At 40.3% G+C, this 17,030-nt stretch overlaps 1 protein-coding gene across 9 annotated transcripts in view; it reads right to left on the reverse strand.

The window, feature by feature from the left end:
- The window catches only part of ptprt (protein tyrosine phosphatase receptor type T), a 199,195-nt gene extending 182,738 nt beyond the window's left edge, over positions 1 to 16,457 (reverse strand). For all 9 annotated transcript variants that reach the window (XM_035524516.2, XM_081717582.1, XM_081717581.1 and 6 more), the window contains exon 1: positions 16,121 to 16,457. In XM_035524516.2, coding sequence (XP_035380409.1) covers positions 16,121 to 16,202 — 82 coding nt within the window. In that variant the 5' untranslated portion in view covers positions 16,203 to 16,457. The remainder of the gene's footprint in view (positions 1 to 16,120) is intronic.
- Between the last annotated feature and the right edge of the window lie 573 nt (positions 16,458 to 17,030).

The raw sequence follows: 17,030 nt of genomic DNA on the forward strand, positions 1-17,030 counted from the left end.
CTGACACGAGACCGACTGCTTCAGATTTGGGTGGGTTCAAAGTTCAGGTCTCATTGGAGGTACTGAGTGAGGGAATCACAGGCTCGTACACACACACACACACACACACACACACACACACACATACATAATCTGAGGGATAAATTCAGCTCTTCAGCTGCATATGATATAATTTTTATTAGAAGTAATGTTATTAAATTAATTCTGTGCATCCACACACTACTATCACATCAGTTGTATTTGTAAAAATGTATTTGAAAAGTTATTTTACTGTAAATTGTTTTGTCAAACAATTTACAGAACTCAGATGTACAATGGAGACGGGTCCAGGCCCCTAACCTACTTTACTTGCTTTATTTTCATGTCAAACTGCAGTGCTATCAATACACATTAACTGATTAACACAGTGAAAATCCAATACACTGTATATGTATCAGATCAGTAGATTATCTGGGTCTAACCAATTTTATGAACAAAGCTGAGAAGCAGAGTCAATCTCCAGCCTGTAATTACAGCTAACTGCTCTGTGTCCCCCAGCTCCGTTTATTAAATATTCTGTAGGGGAGCCCATTAAAAGTCCAGTGAGAAATTATTCATAACACAGGTAACCGAAGATACACACATGCACGCACACACACACACACACACACACACACACACACACACACACACACACACAAGCCCCGGGATGAAAGTCAATTTCATTTGTCAGTGCCCTTTGTTCTTTGTCTGTGGGCTATTGAGAATTTGGTTAGACTTTATTAATTTATTTATTTATTAAAGTGCCCACAGACACGTTACACCAGGGTGAGATAGGAACTTTGTTCTCAGTTTAGGGGCAAAACTCTGAGCCAGATGTGGAGGGTCGGAGATGCAGGGGTGGGTTTCATGAGATGGAGGGGTGGGTTTAATGAGAGCAAATAGGCTGAGTGTGCTAATGGCCACTGTCTGATACCAGTTGCATCTCTGCAATTTAAACCTTTAAAGCTTCAGGGGACCATGGAACAGCAGAGTTTGTGTGTGTGTGTGTGTGTGTGTGTGTGTGTGTGTGTGTGTGTGTGTGTGTGTGTGAGTGTGTGAGGTCTTTTAATCATTTGGTATAAAAGTCACACGTGCAAGTGCTTCAGTTCAGTAATGAGTAACACATCAGGGGGAGCACTAAGAAATAAGACCCTTGCATCACCAACTGTCATACACAGAAATTCATGCACATGCACCCACCCACACCCATACACACACACACACATACACACACACAATTTCATAAAGAAATTCAGCTTTTCCTAGCACTGTAACATGCTTTGGCATCTTATAAGTTGCTTTGGTATTACCTGTTCTTCTTACATTAAATTAAACAATACATACAAAGACATGCTGCAAAAACATCATGCTCAGTCAGAATATATTTATGAGAGTTTACAGTAGCTTAAAACACATGTCAAAAAGAGATATTCACTAAGAGCAAGGAAACACATATTCAGCATTACACACACACAAGAAGGACAAGCCAACCTTGCAAACCTTGCAGAATAGGCTGGCATTCATCTCATCCCACCTCCCTACCTTCCACACAAAAGTGTCATTGAACACACACACACACACACACACACACACACACACACACACACACACACACACATACACACACATCCAGAAGAATGAAAAACAAAGCAGAAAAACAAAACCAGGTGATCTACTTTTCCAGCAGTCTCTTCCCATGGCCTAAGAGTCAGTGGGAGGACATTGGTGCCTTGTGGCAAAGCAGGCAGTACTAGCCAGGTCCACTGGAGCAGAACAGTGTGTGTGTGTGTGTGTGTGTGAGAGAGAGAGAGAGAGAGAGAGAGAGAGAGAGAGAGAGAGAGAGAGAGAGAGAGAGAGAGAGAGAGTATCAGAGTGCAGTTGAGTGCATGGGAGCACCAGTGAGTATATGTTTAGATGTTATTTTGTGGTTTTTTTAGCGAATATGGCGAATGCATATGTTTGTGTGTGTGTGTGTGTGTGTGTGTGTGTGTGTGTGTGTGTGTGGTTTCAGACTGCAGGGTCCAGGCTGATCAAGTCGAATTGTTTCAGGGCCAGTTGGGGGACGTGGCTGAGCTCCATTAGCTTTTGAGCACATTCTCCCTGATCTATCATTAGCCTGACAGACCAGACTAATCAAGCACTGCACATACAAATGAAGATCTCCCCCACAGCTCTCGCAGCTCCCTCAGAGAGCTCTACAATGATAATGAGAGCTGTCGACGGGCTGCATAAATGAGACCTCCAGGCTGTCTGTGTGTGTGCATGCTTGTGTGGGTGTGTTTGCATGTACACTTCCTATGTGACTGTTAGTGTGCTCGGCATAAGCCAAATGTCGCTTCATCAAATAACTTTATGATGTTTCATCATCTCATGATTATACACCTTCTCACAATTGAGTTGCATTGTTTTTCACAGACTGATCATATAAACAAAGCTCACCATAAAAATGTTGAATGTGATTTTACTACTGGTTTGCTTATGTAGTATATAATTTACAGGAGACACAGAGAAGAAACTGCAGCGGTTGTAAGCCACAGTGTTAAGATCATCAGTTTAGTGTTCACGACCCACCACAATAGCTGACAGATGAAACAAGGGAGGCAAACACCTGATTTGCTGTCTTTTACCTGAGCAGGACAGTTAGGACCCTTTTTTTTCAGGCCCCGCATCAGCAATGTCTGTGGTAGCTCTCAGGACAAGGGCCTAACATCATAGCCCAGGTCACTCTCCTTAGACTTCCAACATTTCCCGGCTCTCAGCGTTCTGCAAGGCTTTGTCTCTGTCTCAGATGGTGCATGGGGGCCGTAGAAATACAATTGAATTAAAATTCCGAGAGTAACATCTTGATAGACACCTATCCGTGTTGCTGCTTGAGTCTATGGGCATAGACCTGCTGCATAGTTGTATTCCTCACCTGTCCCAATGGCATCTCATGCCCAGCCAAACCTCTGCAGAGCCGCTGGAGCAAGAATAAGAAATGTAGATATTCTGCCTCCACTTGAGGGTTATCCACAGTTACCCAATAAATATAAGCACTTCCCTGCATACCTGGTTCCTTTATAACACCATTTGTTAAGATTTTAATCATGATTTGAGTGGTGTTAAGACAGCAAACACATTCCCTGAAGTTTTGGTCTTTTTGATGGCCAGATGCGAACGTAAGACTTATTGCTTTGCAATATGTCATAACAAAGCAAGATCCATTTATCCTTGTATCCATGCATCTTTTATGCCACTGACAAGCCGAAGATGAAAGATCAAACACTACCTGGTGCGAATTCAATTACATCCTTCTTCATTATGACAGACTATTAACAACAAGAATATGTTTACATAGTGGCTACTGAATGTGTGAGTATGAGTGTTCACAAAAGAAAGTAAAAGAACTTAAGGATTAGTGAGAGAGAGAGAGAGAGAGAGAGAGAGAGAGAGAGAGAGAACATGAACATGAGATTTGTCTGCATCGCTCAGAAAAACTGCAGTGATTACCTGCTCATTAAGCAAGAAATTGACTGTTAGAAGAAGCAAAACACTTACCTAAAGCGTATAGGACACACACACACACACACACACACACACACACACACACACACACACACACACAAGTTAAATACACATATTCAGCATGAGATTTCTGGAATTGCGAAGCCAATCCCTCTCTTTCAGAAGTCTCTCCCTCACTCATTCTGCTTGTAAATTAAAAACACACATTCTTGTACTAAGAGATTCTATAATGTTTCCCTAAGCCACCATAGGGTTTGACAGATTCGATGATATACCTTCACAACTTTGCAGCATTATAGCCATTATGAGTTAGGATTGCACATACACAGACACACACATGCGCACACATTCACAGGCTTTTAGAGCTTTACATCTGTCTCTCTCTTCAAATGCAGACCTTTGAGGGGAATATGCATCTCCTGAATGAATAATGTGACAGTAGGCAGCGGCACACCTGAGAAGGAAGGAAGGTCACAGGTTGACAGATTGAGAAGGAAGGCTATAGGTTGATAGAGCCCGTGGACTCCTCCGCAGCCTCCACTTGGTGCCTTCCATGCAACAAAGACGACTGTTGGCAGAGCTGGCCAGAGCAGCAGTGCCATCATGGCATAGACACATGGCACATCTCATTTACATGTAGCCTATATTCGTAGTACCATAGGATAAAGGAAAAAAACATTGTCTGGGGAAAAAAATGTCGGTATTGCTCTTCTGTTGGCAACGCTCTTCAGACTGTCAAGGAGCCCAAGAATGTGTAAAGCCATAAAAGGATTTTCCATGTTTATGTAGTTGCATTTGGAGCTCCAGAATCCCATCAAGACTGATTTCACAGTGAAGTTCCCTCCCAGAGCCAAATATTTCCTCCATTTTTTCTCCCTCTTTCCTATTCTTAAATTTATTCTTATTCTTATCTCTTTCATATATATCTATAGCGCATTTATGATCTTCCTGTGGGAAATAGCTGTGATTGTGATTGGGTACCCTGCACTACAAAGAAGCGCTCAATCAGGTAGCCTGCAGGTAGGACGAGGCAATGATGGTAAATCAGCTAATGGATGGACTAGGGATCCGTGCACAGGCATGGGCCTGTGCAGAGACTCTGGAAGAAGAGGAGAGTAAAAAAGGCGAGAGAGAGGATGAATATAGAGAGAGAATGTCTGATAGAAGCTTGAGAGAGAAGTATGAAAGGGGCAAACCTCAGCACATCATGTTTTGTTTTTTGACCACACCGGAATTCATGATTACGTTCAGGCTAGCAGGTGTTTACCTCTGTGTGATGTACCCTACAGTTTAATGGAGAAGGGAGTAACGTTTTCTGAAAGGTGAGCAGGACATTTCTAACCAATTGTGGAAGGTTAGAGCTTTGGGTGCCGCACTTGGATGTCACTGGTTATCATTTATTATGGGTCCTGTGGGAGATTTCAAGGATAAACTGTGTAAAGTTCTAGAATTCTGGATGAGTAAGATTATCTAGAGTAAGATTACAGAAGGTGATGAAGACCCGTAGCTGTACAACACAACCAAGCCATAGATAATCACTCCAAATCCTCTGACCTCACTAATCACCTCATCAACATTTTACATGCAGACACTTATTTAATTTATGTAACAGTATCGGTGCCTACTTGGTGCCAAATATGATCTTTGGAATTCACGAAGGAAAGTGATTCAGCATAGAGGGCTCACACAAACATACACACACACATATACACATAACAGAGGCAAAAACAAAGGAAGATTTATCTGCCTCACAGGAAGGGATGAAGAGAGAGGAGACATCTACTTACCAACACCATTAATCAGTCTGTCACTATTTTGGCATCAGGAGACTATGGTACCAATTTAATTTTAGACAACATGTAATGCCACCAAGTGTTTTATACATTTATAACAAGTAGTGTATAGTATGATTAACTAAGCCTTTGTGAATGTTTTACGTAAACAGGAGTTAAGACCAAAAAGGAGCAAAAAGCACAGCGTTAACACAGACACCTGTCCATTTACAGGACATCAATTCAATTCTGTTTATTTGTTTTATACTCGCCTGGCTGCCTCTCTAAAGCCCATTTTACATCTAAAGCTGTGTGGGAACTCACAGCCCCTCATGACATTTGTTATTTCATACACGGACACAACTTACCGCAGTGGCCCATGTGTATAGGGATGCAATGAAAAATATTCCTGCAGTGTCGACGGGAATGGGGAATAGCTTTAATGCAACCTACTCTCAGGGAAACAATAATAAAGTTTTGACTTCGTTTTTGTTTTATTTTTGTTTTGTTGTTTTTGATATGTGCGTCTTTTGTTTTATTCTAAAACACTTTCTGTTCAGATGAGTTTTGCTTAGAAAAGTCCAAATTCTGATGAATACTGAAAAATAAACTGTTGCCTAAACCTTTGTTGAAGTTTGTATTAATGCTGCTGAGTAAAACCATCTTAGGTGACCTATTTTATGTTTTGATTATTGTCTGATAATCCATTAATAATCCGACTAATAGCTCAAACGGAATAGGCTAGTCCAGGCTAATTGAGTCCATTCCGAATACAACCTAGGATATTCCTAATACAACTGAACGAAGTGTGTAATCCTTTAAATAATCCATTAAATAGAAGAATAGCCAAATAAACACTAGGATCTGATTACATTCCCAATCGGAAAACTGCACATATAGACATACCTATGTGTCATATCGGAAGTTTACAAAATTCACTAAAGCCGGAACGAAAAACTGGTCTGCAGAAGTGAAGACATTTATGCTGCAAACTTTAAAAGAAATATAGTTAAATATAGCTAAAATAGTTAGCAGGGTGGACGAGCACGAAATGCCAATTTTTTCAAACAAGTATTTGAGCAAATGAAGGACAGTGGGTTCATGCGAACTGAGAATTCCTATAGTACGACTCTCCCACCAGTCTTTACTGAGCACTTTCATCCACAGGTTTCTTGTTGTCGGCAGTGGAACTGGCATCCAGCTCACATGCCTTGGAATGCCTTTCTCTAACGTGAATTTGAAGCTCATTTTACTGAGTCTGTCATAATTTTAACGCAATTAAGAAATAAAATTAAAAAACTAATGTAAACTACAAACTAACTAATGCAAACTAATGTAACATACAAGGCTTCTCTTGTGCTGACTAGACTCATGTGAAGTTTGTTGTCATGGTAACATATAGAATAGTACACATGTCAGATCAGATTACTTGTAGCATGCATGTAAACTGATTTTCATCAGATTAATGAGTAAACACTTCAGTCTTAATCTGTAATCGGAATGAATTCAGTTGGATTTTTGCAAAATCTTTACAATAAGTGGTAATAATAAATCGTTTTAAAACCATATTGAACATATTGAAATCTGTTTGTGCTAAGTAGTCAGATTCATTCATTTTAGCATCATTATCAATTTTTCAATTTAAATCCCCTCCCCCAGACAACCCCCCCCCCCCCACACACACACACACACATAAAAAAATGCTTCAGACATGCGGTTGTTCCTGTGTTCTGCTGTGAATGTGTCCTAATAAATAAATCCCTGTGGGTCAAGCGCTTAAATATACATTGTTATCCAAAACATCACTAGCCAGCATAAAGTATTCAAGCCAGTAGCCCTCAACACTGCACCTCATCAATAACAATAGTACACCCTAAAGAAAAGGCAATACATTGCCATTTATAATAATGTAGGGTATGTTTTAAGATTTAAGCCAAAAAAGCCATGATTTAGGTATTTTCTCATTAGCCGGTACTTAAGGCATATGCTGGCACACGAAGGAGCTCCTGTCAAGCCTTGCACTTGCACTATTATGTAGAGCACTTAATTCATCCGTTTTTTTAACGATCCCTTTGAATTTTCACATAATTAATAGCCGTCAGCCCCGACGTAAATGTGCATCGATGAAAGAATAGAAGGTGAAAACAGTCAAATTAAAACTGTCACTTTGAACAATGGGGTTGCGGGAAATGAAAATTGCTTTTACTTCAAGAACAGATGAAACAGCCTTTCCTTCAAAAAGGAGAAGGCTTGAGCTTTTCCCTTAGAATGCTGATAAGGCCATCTTGGGAAAGGGAAAAACACATTTAACAAGTTGGGAGTAATGATTACATGTTATACTAAAAGCCATGAAAATTGTGATTAGATATTTTCAAAGATGAAAACAAAACTCTGGTGGTGGTCAGTTGGATATATCTAGGGGGTTCCTTCTCTTCCACAAAACCACATACACACACGCACGCACACGTGTGCACACGCACTGCCACCAAAGTTATCCTCCTTCCCCTCGTTTATTCTTTAACTGAACTCTTTTCCTATGCATAACCTTTGCCCCTAAGTATTCACCTTTTAGCAGCATAGCCTTGTCTCTATAAAAACTTCTACCATAGCTTTCTCTTTTCTTAAAAACTCTGCCCTCTTGACTGACCTTTTCACAGGCCCACAAGCAATGCTGTGAAAGTGTGAACCCACTCTAGCAAATCACCAGTACCCCACCAATTAAAAGCTGTTTTAATCTTCCACTAGGTAAAAAAAAAAGACCTGCCTCTCCGTCGCTCCACAAGGATCTGTCCGATGTCTGTAAGAGCTCTGAAAGGTTAATGGTGTCCCCAGAGAGGGGAAAAAAAGAGACAGAGAAAAAGACAGACAGACTGTGTGTGTGTGTGTGTGTGTGTGTGTGTGTGTGTCTGTGTGAGAGAGAGAGAGAGAGAGAGAGAGAGAGAGAGAGAGAGAGAGAGAGAGAGATAGAGAGGATGTACAAAGGGGCCTCATTACTCCTGTCCTCTCAACTTCTGACAAAGTCCTTGTCTAAAGAGCCACCCAATTCATTACAGCAGTTTCTCTTTGTTCAGCTAACTTTCCTGCTCTCTCTTATCTATCTATCTATCTATCTATCTATCTATCTATCTATCTATCTATCTATCTATCTATCTATCTAACACTTTCTCTTCTTGTTTTCTTCTAAAAGTTGCAAATGAGGTAAAATATTAAGGTCAGTTATACACACTTCACTTACGTATCTTAGGCATGATACAGCTAAAACTATGACTAGGTCACTGGTAAAACATACAATTACACCTTATTGGGGGCATGTGGTGGATGAATCTCATTATGACTTCCTTTCTGTTTCAAAAGGATGATAAGAAGCAAAATGTTTCAACAGTTGATCCTCCGTTCCTGCACACAGGTTTCTTAGCTGTTCACAGCAGATTATCTGATAGGATACAATGAGCTACAACACAAATCTATTTTCTGATTTTAGAGATTTTCTGTAGTACCCAGCACAACCTTTGTGCTTAAAAACCTGTGTTTGAGGGATTGTGTTTGAGTGGCGGTGTTTGAGTGTCTGAATTTTTGCGGATGTATTTGAGTGGCTGTGTTTGTGGGCTCACACTAAGCTTCCCTGTTATTCTACTAGTAATTTTATGGAGTGGTTTCTGAAGAAATTTAGTCTTTTTCTCATATTTTCTCACTGTCATCAGCCATGCAATGGCAGTTTAAGTTAGCCATTGCATGTACAAACAAACCATTTTGGGATATTTGCAAGTCTGTATTCGTGCTAAAAATAAGTAGTAGGTCTGATCTTAATGCAGGTTTAATTTAGGAAATAAATTCAGTTCACAAGGTCTTCAGCTCACAGTCTGAATCAGGAAAACTTAAATAGGAATGAATTCACTGAAACAGCAATGCTTCCACACCTGGTGAATACAGTTGGCATAAGCAAAACTCTAGTATAATTGCACATATCAGAAACACCCTGACTAAAATATTTTGAAGAACTCTTAATGGAAAGTAACCGACTAGTTAAAGTAATAGGGAAGACATTAAACATGGTCAGAATTGATTGGTGCCAACACTGACTAAGATATGGTATCCTCACAAGTGTGCAAGTGCTTTATTTACAGAAGTGCATAAAGGAACAGCTGGCCTAGAAGATAATTACAGTATAAACCAGACACAAATAAACCAGAAAGGAGGCCTTTGACAGCTTTTCTCCACTATTCAAATTCTGGTCCATCAACCGCACATGAAATTTGTTGGCATAATAGTAGGTATAATTATCAATTAATCAAGTCCAAATTTACGTTAGCATCCGTCTCTGTCTGAGACCAATTATATGTAATTTATTGATGGATCCTGAACAATCAATTTATGAATGGATCTGTATGTGTGTATTTGTGTGTGTGTGTGAGAGAGAGAGAAAGTGAGAGACAGAGACAGAGTCATTGAGATAAGGGAGAGTGCCTTTTGAGCCAATGGAAAGTACTTTGAGCCAATGGATTAGATAGTAGTCTGCTTCTGAGACAGAAATCTATTTGCTTGCCTCAAAAGCCGACTACTGTATAATATATCTAGTCTATTACAGTACCCAATCGACATAATGGTGTTTCCATTTCATATTCATGGTATCTGATAATTCCTACATCATTTTGCCATAGATTTCTGTAAACCATTTTATTTACCTTTTGCAGAAGCTTAACATACAGAAAGGTCTTTAGGAGTGTCTCATTTCAGTGAGTGAATATATTTGGTGCCAGTTTGTCAGAACAAAGCTGTATAGATGGTGGAGAACTTAACAGTTGAGAGAGAATAAGAAACAGCCTCTCTTTTGGGTGTGTGTGTGCGTGTGTGCATACGTGCGTGCGTGCATGCGTGCTTGCTTGTGTGCGTGCATGCGTGTGTGTGTGTGTGTGTGTGTGTGTGTGTGTTTATTTGTCAAAGGATTGTAGAGTAAACAGAAGGAGAGGACATTTCTCAGTGCTAACCATATGATGTTTGTACTGTTCCACTCAGCTCTCTCAGGATTGGCTATGTCTAACTTACAGTGCCAATACCATACACCACCTGTCTCTCTCTCTCTCTGACTTACTCTGCATATGTCTCACTCTATTTAACTCTCCCAAGCTGTCTCTCTCTTTCACTCTCTTTGTGGGTCTCTGTCATTATGCCCTGTTGCCAGTATGGCAACGTCTGTCTGCCCCTCTATATGTTTCTGGGTTGCAGTAATTTGTGAAGCAAGTAATTGACCATGAGTTAACACACTTCCTTCGCATCAGTTTTCCTTCATGATCAGTGTGTCTGTGTGGGACTGAGAAGACACATCAAGATCTGCACCTTGCCTCTTTCTGTCTCCCGCTTTTTGCAGCCATATTGATTTGAAAATTGCCGTACACGCACTTTGGACAGGGTCTCTGAGAGAAGTGAGCTTCATTGGGCATCAAGTGAACAAGCATCTCTTTGATAGCCCTACTGGTAGAGTGTTTCCCCATCTAACTACAAAACAGCATGATCCTCCCTAAGACAGGATCATTACTGCAGCTTCAGACTCATGATGAGCAAAGCCAGGCTGATCTACATATAACAGGCTCTGCTCTGCTCTTGCCTTGCTCTTTGCATTAATAGTTCCATGTGAGCCTAGAGTGGTTCATCGTAGCTGCAAGATGCAGGCTTATGTTTGACGGAAAGTTTTATGTGGATGGTTATGGCTTCCCCAGGCACTGCTGGCAAAAGCAGAAGAGTGCAACATGTTTATCATAAAAAATTAACAAAGGAGTGATTTAAGTTGACACTCTGAAATGTTGTGGTGGTGTGTGTTGCTAGTAATGTACAACAGAAGGGGGCTGTCATTGTGTAAGCAATGGCAAGACCTGTGATAGAGCAAATTACAGTTTTCTGACATGTTATGACAGTCCCTAGCTTTGACCATCTCATATTGCTATTTTCTCTCTCTCTCGCTTTCTCTCTCGCTCTCTCTCTCTTACTCTTTTTCTCTCTCTCTCTCTCTCTCTCTCTCTCTCTCTCACTCTCATTGTCTTTCTCTCTCTCCCCTAGCACTCATACTCATGTATCTTTAAGGGAGTGGCAGGGTCTGTAAATCCAGCCTGGAAAAAATATAATTACTTTTTATCACATATTAAAGCCTCCAGACACACGTAAGATCAGAGAGATGCTTACTCCCTGCCCCAAATACCCATGTCCCTACTCTGGATCATGGCTGCGGGGAGAAGAGTTGCTCCTTAGAAACTGTCACCTTGCTCTCTCTCTCTATCTTTTCCACTTTCTCTCTTCCTCACTGTCTCTCTATCTCCCTCTCTCTCTTCTGTGCTGTCTCTCTATCTGCCTCTCTCTCTGTCTCTATCAAGAGGTACATAGAGAGAGGGCTATGTTAATTGTACAATACTTGTTTGAAGAGTTAATGTAGCTCTAGAGGTCTTTGGTCGTTTTCATGATTTCATTCATAGGAAATCCAATAAAATTATCCTCATTTGATATATTACTTGATATGTTTCCAATTAATTCTCTGTGAGATCAAGCTATTTGTTTGGTATACAGCTGCATTCAATGAATTTTAAAAATCCTATCATACCTTTTTTCTCTCTCTCTCTCTCTCTCTCTCTCTCTATCTATCTATCTATCTATCTATCTATCTATCTATCTATCTATCTATCTGTCTCTCTCACACACTCTCTCTCTCCTATTGAACTTGCCTAGTATTTTTGCTGCTGTATTGAGCTGTCATTTAGTCAGCCAAATAGAATAAGAAGGGTGGATTAGGCCAACAGTCATGCAGATAACACCTCCAGCAGTGTCCATCTCTCGCTCTCTTTCACGCTCTCTCTCTCTGTCTCTCTCTCTCTCTCTCTCTCTCTCTCTCTCCTTTGTACTCTCTCTAGCTGTCTGGGTCTCTCGAATACCAAACAGGGTGCTGAGTGACAGGTTGTCAGAGGCCAACTGCGGCAAGCTGAACCTGGCAACCCAAGAGTAGAGCGATAACAAGCAGGTCTGAGAAAACAATTATGGTCCTGGTGCTTTCTAAAGGACACACTGGAAATAATCAAGTTCCTCTATGTGTGTGCGCATGCGTGCTTATGCCTCTGCCTGTGTGTACACCTGTGTGTGTGTGAGATCACATGCTGTGCTTGTGTGTGTGTGTGTGTGTGTGTGTGTGTGTGTGTGCGTGCGTGCATGTATATGTGCGTGCGTGTGTGCATGGATCCAAATATGTGTGCAAAATCCATTAAGACCAGACAGCCCTAGCAAAGCCATTTTTGTGCGCTCTCAGGTGTCTCATTTCTCTGACCAGTTCAAGTGTTCTTTTCTCTGCACTTCCAAACACCTCTCTCTACCCCACCCCTACACTCATCTTCCCCAAGTCAGCCATAGCACTCGAGAATTCCGTTTCCCTGTGATTTTTCTTTTTTCTTATTTTTCTTTTTTTTGCTTTGTGATTCGGCTCCCTCACAAATTTTCTCCATCTATAGAAGTGAAAGTGACTGTCACTACTAAACTGTTTGTTGTCACGCAGTGTTCTGGAGCAAAGACTCTAGTCTCCACCGTTGTTGCTCTTGACTGTTCTTACTACATGACAATAGCCCTATTGACCCATGTATGACCGTAATTGACTGGAGGCTTATGAAACGTCCACCTTTTCCAATTACGTTGCCATGTGTGATATTGACATATTTTACCTAAAAATAAGTATGGCTGTAAGTCATTAGTATAAAAGTAATCAGTGAATTTCTATGTGAATGCATGGAATTTAGAAGTACATTTCAATATGAATAAAGAGTACATTTCAGCATATTTGTATATTTTACATACTACTGCCTGGGCTTGTTTTGGAAAATAGATCTGGGGGGAACTAGATAGATAGATAGATAGATAGATAGATAGATAGATAGATAGATAGATAGATAGATAGATAGATAGATAGATAGATAGATAGATAGATAGATAGATAGATAGATAGATAGATAGATAGATAGATAGATAGATAGATAGATAGATAGATAGATAGAGTGGGTGGGGATTATGGTTCCTACATGTTACATGACTTCTTTATTAATGTAAGAACTAACTATAAATTTTAACTACTGCAAAGACAGTAAATGAAATGCATATTTAACCTTTGACACATCCACACGATATAGAAACAATTTTTGTTATTTTTGTGTTAGAAGAGCTACTTCGTTCAAAGGCTAAGGTTTCGAAATCGAACCACCAATCATTTGGAGGAACAGAGACAGCAAGAGAGCGCACGACACAGCAGTTCCCCGTTTTCTGTCTCGCCTTCCAGCAAAAGACATTTAATTAAGCTCACGCAGAATGGAAATCGGTCCCTTAGACACACGCCTATTACAACTGCGGACGCGTCCAATATCCGCCACTTCTAAAACAATTACTGCGCAATGAAACGCTTAGCCTACAGGCAACAAGATGGGGACTCTGCGTTTTTCAGGGAATGGTGGACAACAGATTGCGCATGGCAACGAGGAATGAAAGAGTTGTGTAAATTAAGCATAACACACGTCAATAAAATATTAAGGCTATCAAACAGTATGGCTCTCTAAATTGAAACAAGTAGCAGGGATGCCCTGAGGCAACTTTTAAATAAACGTTTAATTCATTTCTAGGTCTGCCAGCTTTTTAAGAAGGGTTCTTTTGTAAAAAAGAGTTTCATTGGCCTTGCTAAAATTTTAAACAAAGAATCTAGGTATGTCCCACGTGGCTCAAGCTTATTTCTTATAGTGTTACGTGGGTTTTTAGAAGGAGAGACGCTTGCAATAATAGTAATACCATATTGCAGGCCACATTTCATGAGCTCAACAGGTAGATTTTTTCAAGGGGGTTGTAGTGGGCTGACTCACTAGTAACTCGTCCAAGACCTCACATTGCGCTCTGGCGTGGTGCCCTTATGTGATAACCTCAAGTAACGCGGGAGAAGGCTTACGTTTGGCAACCAAATTCCTATTCGCCCTACCCTGTTAGGACGGCCCTGAACCAAAGTTGTAAAAAGCCAGAAAAATATTAACGCTAAATACTCTTTTATTATTGTTCTGGGATATATACCTTAGTCCGTTGAGCGATTGTTCATTATACAAAGAAAGTTATCCTAGAAGGCCTTTATTATTGCCAACCCCTGAAATGTGACAGACTGCTTCTTCCGCTTATCGCATACGAAAGCTGAAAGTGCAATTAATATTTTCACGATATCTGGTTCGGGAATCAGTTTATTGTCATTGAGGGAAAAATAGACTACCATATCAAAGTAGTCTATTTTGTTCTTTTTAATGAGTGGTGCGTGCTCAGCAGCGCGCGGGGGTTCTCTGCTACCGCGCGACTCACACGGTAGTCGAGCAGAGCGATGACAGCCGATTATTCTGTCTGATACAACGCGCAAAATACAGATAAATTTTTCAATTTTATCATAGATATGGATATGGAGTGAATATTACATGGACTTGGTGTTCTATTTCATAGTTTATCCAGAAAATATTAATCGCCTAACTGCATCTGTATTCATATTTGGGATAATTAACGCATGGTTTAGATGTATTAGGCTATATATTACATACTATGAGTAGCCTACATGATTTTTTTTCTCTTATACGCAGCGGCACATTATAAAATAGTGTAAAATAATAATTTTAGTCGAACTAAACGACAGAGTCTACCCTTTTTATTGATTACACATTTTCATGTTACTTGGGCTAAATGTTTGATAAAACGCCTAATTTAAGTCATTTTTTATTTATGGAAAGTTTAGCCTACAAATTCTAGCAAACAAATAAATAAATGAACCTGCGAAATAGCAGATGAAATCCAGCCTAAATTTCCTGACAGCTGCCTACTTCTGTGATGGTAACGTATTTAGGCTGTGACGGTCGTATTATTATATAGCCTATTATTTCTAGAATTACAAAATAGATTAATGTTTCTTGGTTTTCACTTGTCATATAAATTTGTCGTTCAGTCAGTTATTTCCTGCACAGAAAACTCATTGACGTGAGATAAGGACTTAGATGTGTCAAGAGCGCCATCCCACGGAGAACGAGAGAGTGGTGGACTAGTAGAACATTATAATACCATCCCGTTTACAGGAATATGAATTTTGCAACCGTTGTCTTTGTCAGTGTTCAGTGACGAATATTTTATCAAAAAAATAAATCAAATGAATCGCATATTGTTACTGTGAAATTAACTACAGCCGGCTATTCATAGTTATATTATTAACATTATAACATAAACTTTTTTTTTTTTACTTCTAATTAAATTTAAAATAATATAGTGTCTAAATTGACAGTTACATAATATGTAACACACATCTATTACCAACACGTAAAACATGAATATCCATACTCTGGCTGAATATCCATCCAGGCTGACCAAAGTAGCAAAGAAGAACTTTATTCCTGATGATGCGAGAATGCGGGCTGTTAGACAATAAACGATACAATTTCAGATAACGAAAAAAGGCTCACACTCGCATGCACTTTTTTATAACTATAGCCATGAAGACTATACAATAAGTTTAGAACCTGCAGTGGCTGTACTGACTTAATTTTGAGGGAAGCAAGAGATCTAAGATAGCTTCGACATCAAAGATTGTAACGTTACATCCACAAAGCAGCTTTAGCATTTACAGAATTAGACACCGAGCATACTTAAAGTTTCCTTTGCCACACTCTCATCTTTCGTTCTTACGCGACGCAGACACCTGTCTGCCCAACTCCAGTCTTGGGTTACAGTATTCAAACCACGCTTGCAAAGCGCGGAACTAGTGTGCAGGGGGGTGGGAGGGATACACAAGCGTATAAACTTACCTGGAAAGAACTGCCCATATGTTAAGTCCAGCACTTGAAAAAGAAGTATCAGAACGACAACGTAGTAGTTCCTTTTGTCCATTCCTGCGGTGACTGTTTTACATGCTCACAGCTCCGTCCGTGTATTAGCAGACTGAGAGTGATTAAACTGACAGTATCCTTGCATTGGTGTCTGCATGAGCGTTCGCCTTCACTAAGAGTGTCGTTGATACAAGGGGAGTTCAGAAAAGTGTGGATGCGAATGATCAATAAGAGGGCTCCAATATCCCCCGGGTCCTTGTACCTGCCCTCCTAGAAAACGTCTGAACTGCAGCCTGTGCGTCCCTAACGGTTTTACTTCCCACAGTGCGAGGTGGAGACTGAGTGTGAGGTATTCGGAATGCCGACTCTCTCTCTCTCTCTCTCTCTCTCTCTCTCTCATTTCGGCGGTAATCCAGCGCAGTTACGTTGTGCGAGCCAGTAGGATTCTATTCCGCCTGTCTCCCAGTGCGCAAAACTCATTCATCTTAAATCCAAGTGGTGAATGAGTGGAGGATTCCACGCGTTAGCGTTTCTTTGTTCTCCACACAACTGTTACTTACAAATTTGACAATGTAGAAAAGCATAAATATAACCCCTTTGACGAAATCACATGAAGGCACAGGTGCTGTGCTGATTGCATTTTAAATATTTATAAAAGGCGACTTGTTTGCAGGTTGTATTGTTGGCAATGTCTGAGTTCATGTAGTGGGCTAATTATATGCAGAAAGTAAAGAGACATTACCACTGCTTCTATGGCCATTTGTGGTCCAGTATACTGAATATCACAATGCACATTGCGCGCGCGTGTGTGTGCGTGTGTGCGTGCGTGCGTGCGTGTGTGTGTGTGAGTGCATTTTAAAGAAGGAACATTGGCAGTCTATGTAAGAGG

This window comes from Electrophorus electricus, chromosome 7 (assembly GCF_041902795.1).
Source record: "Electrophorus electricus isolate QZ-2024a chromosome 7, ASM4190279v1, whole genome shotgun sequence".
Taxonomy (NCBI): Eukaryota; Metazoa; Chordata; class Actinopteri; order Gymnotiformes; family Gymnotidae; genus Electrophorus; species Electrophorus electricus.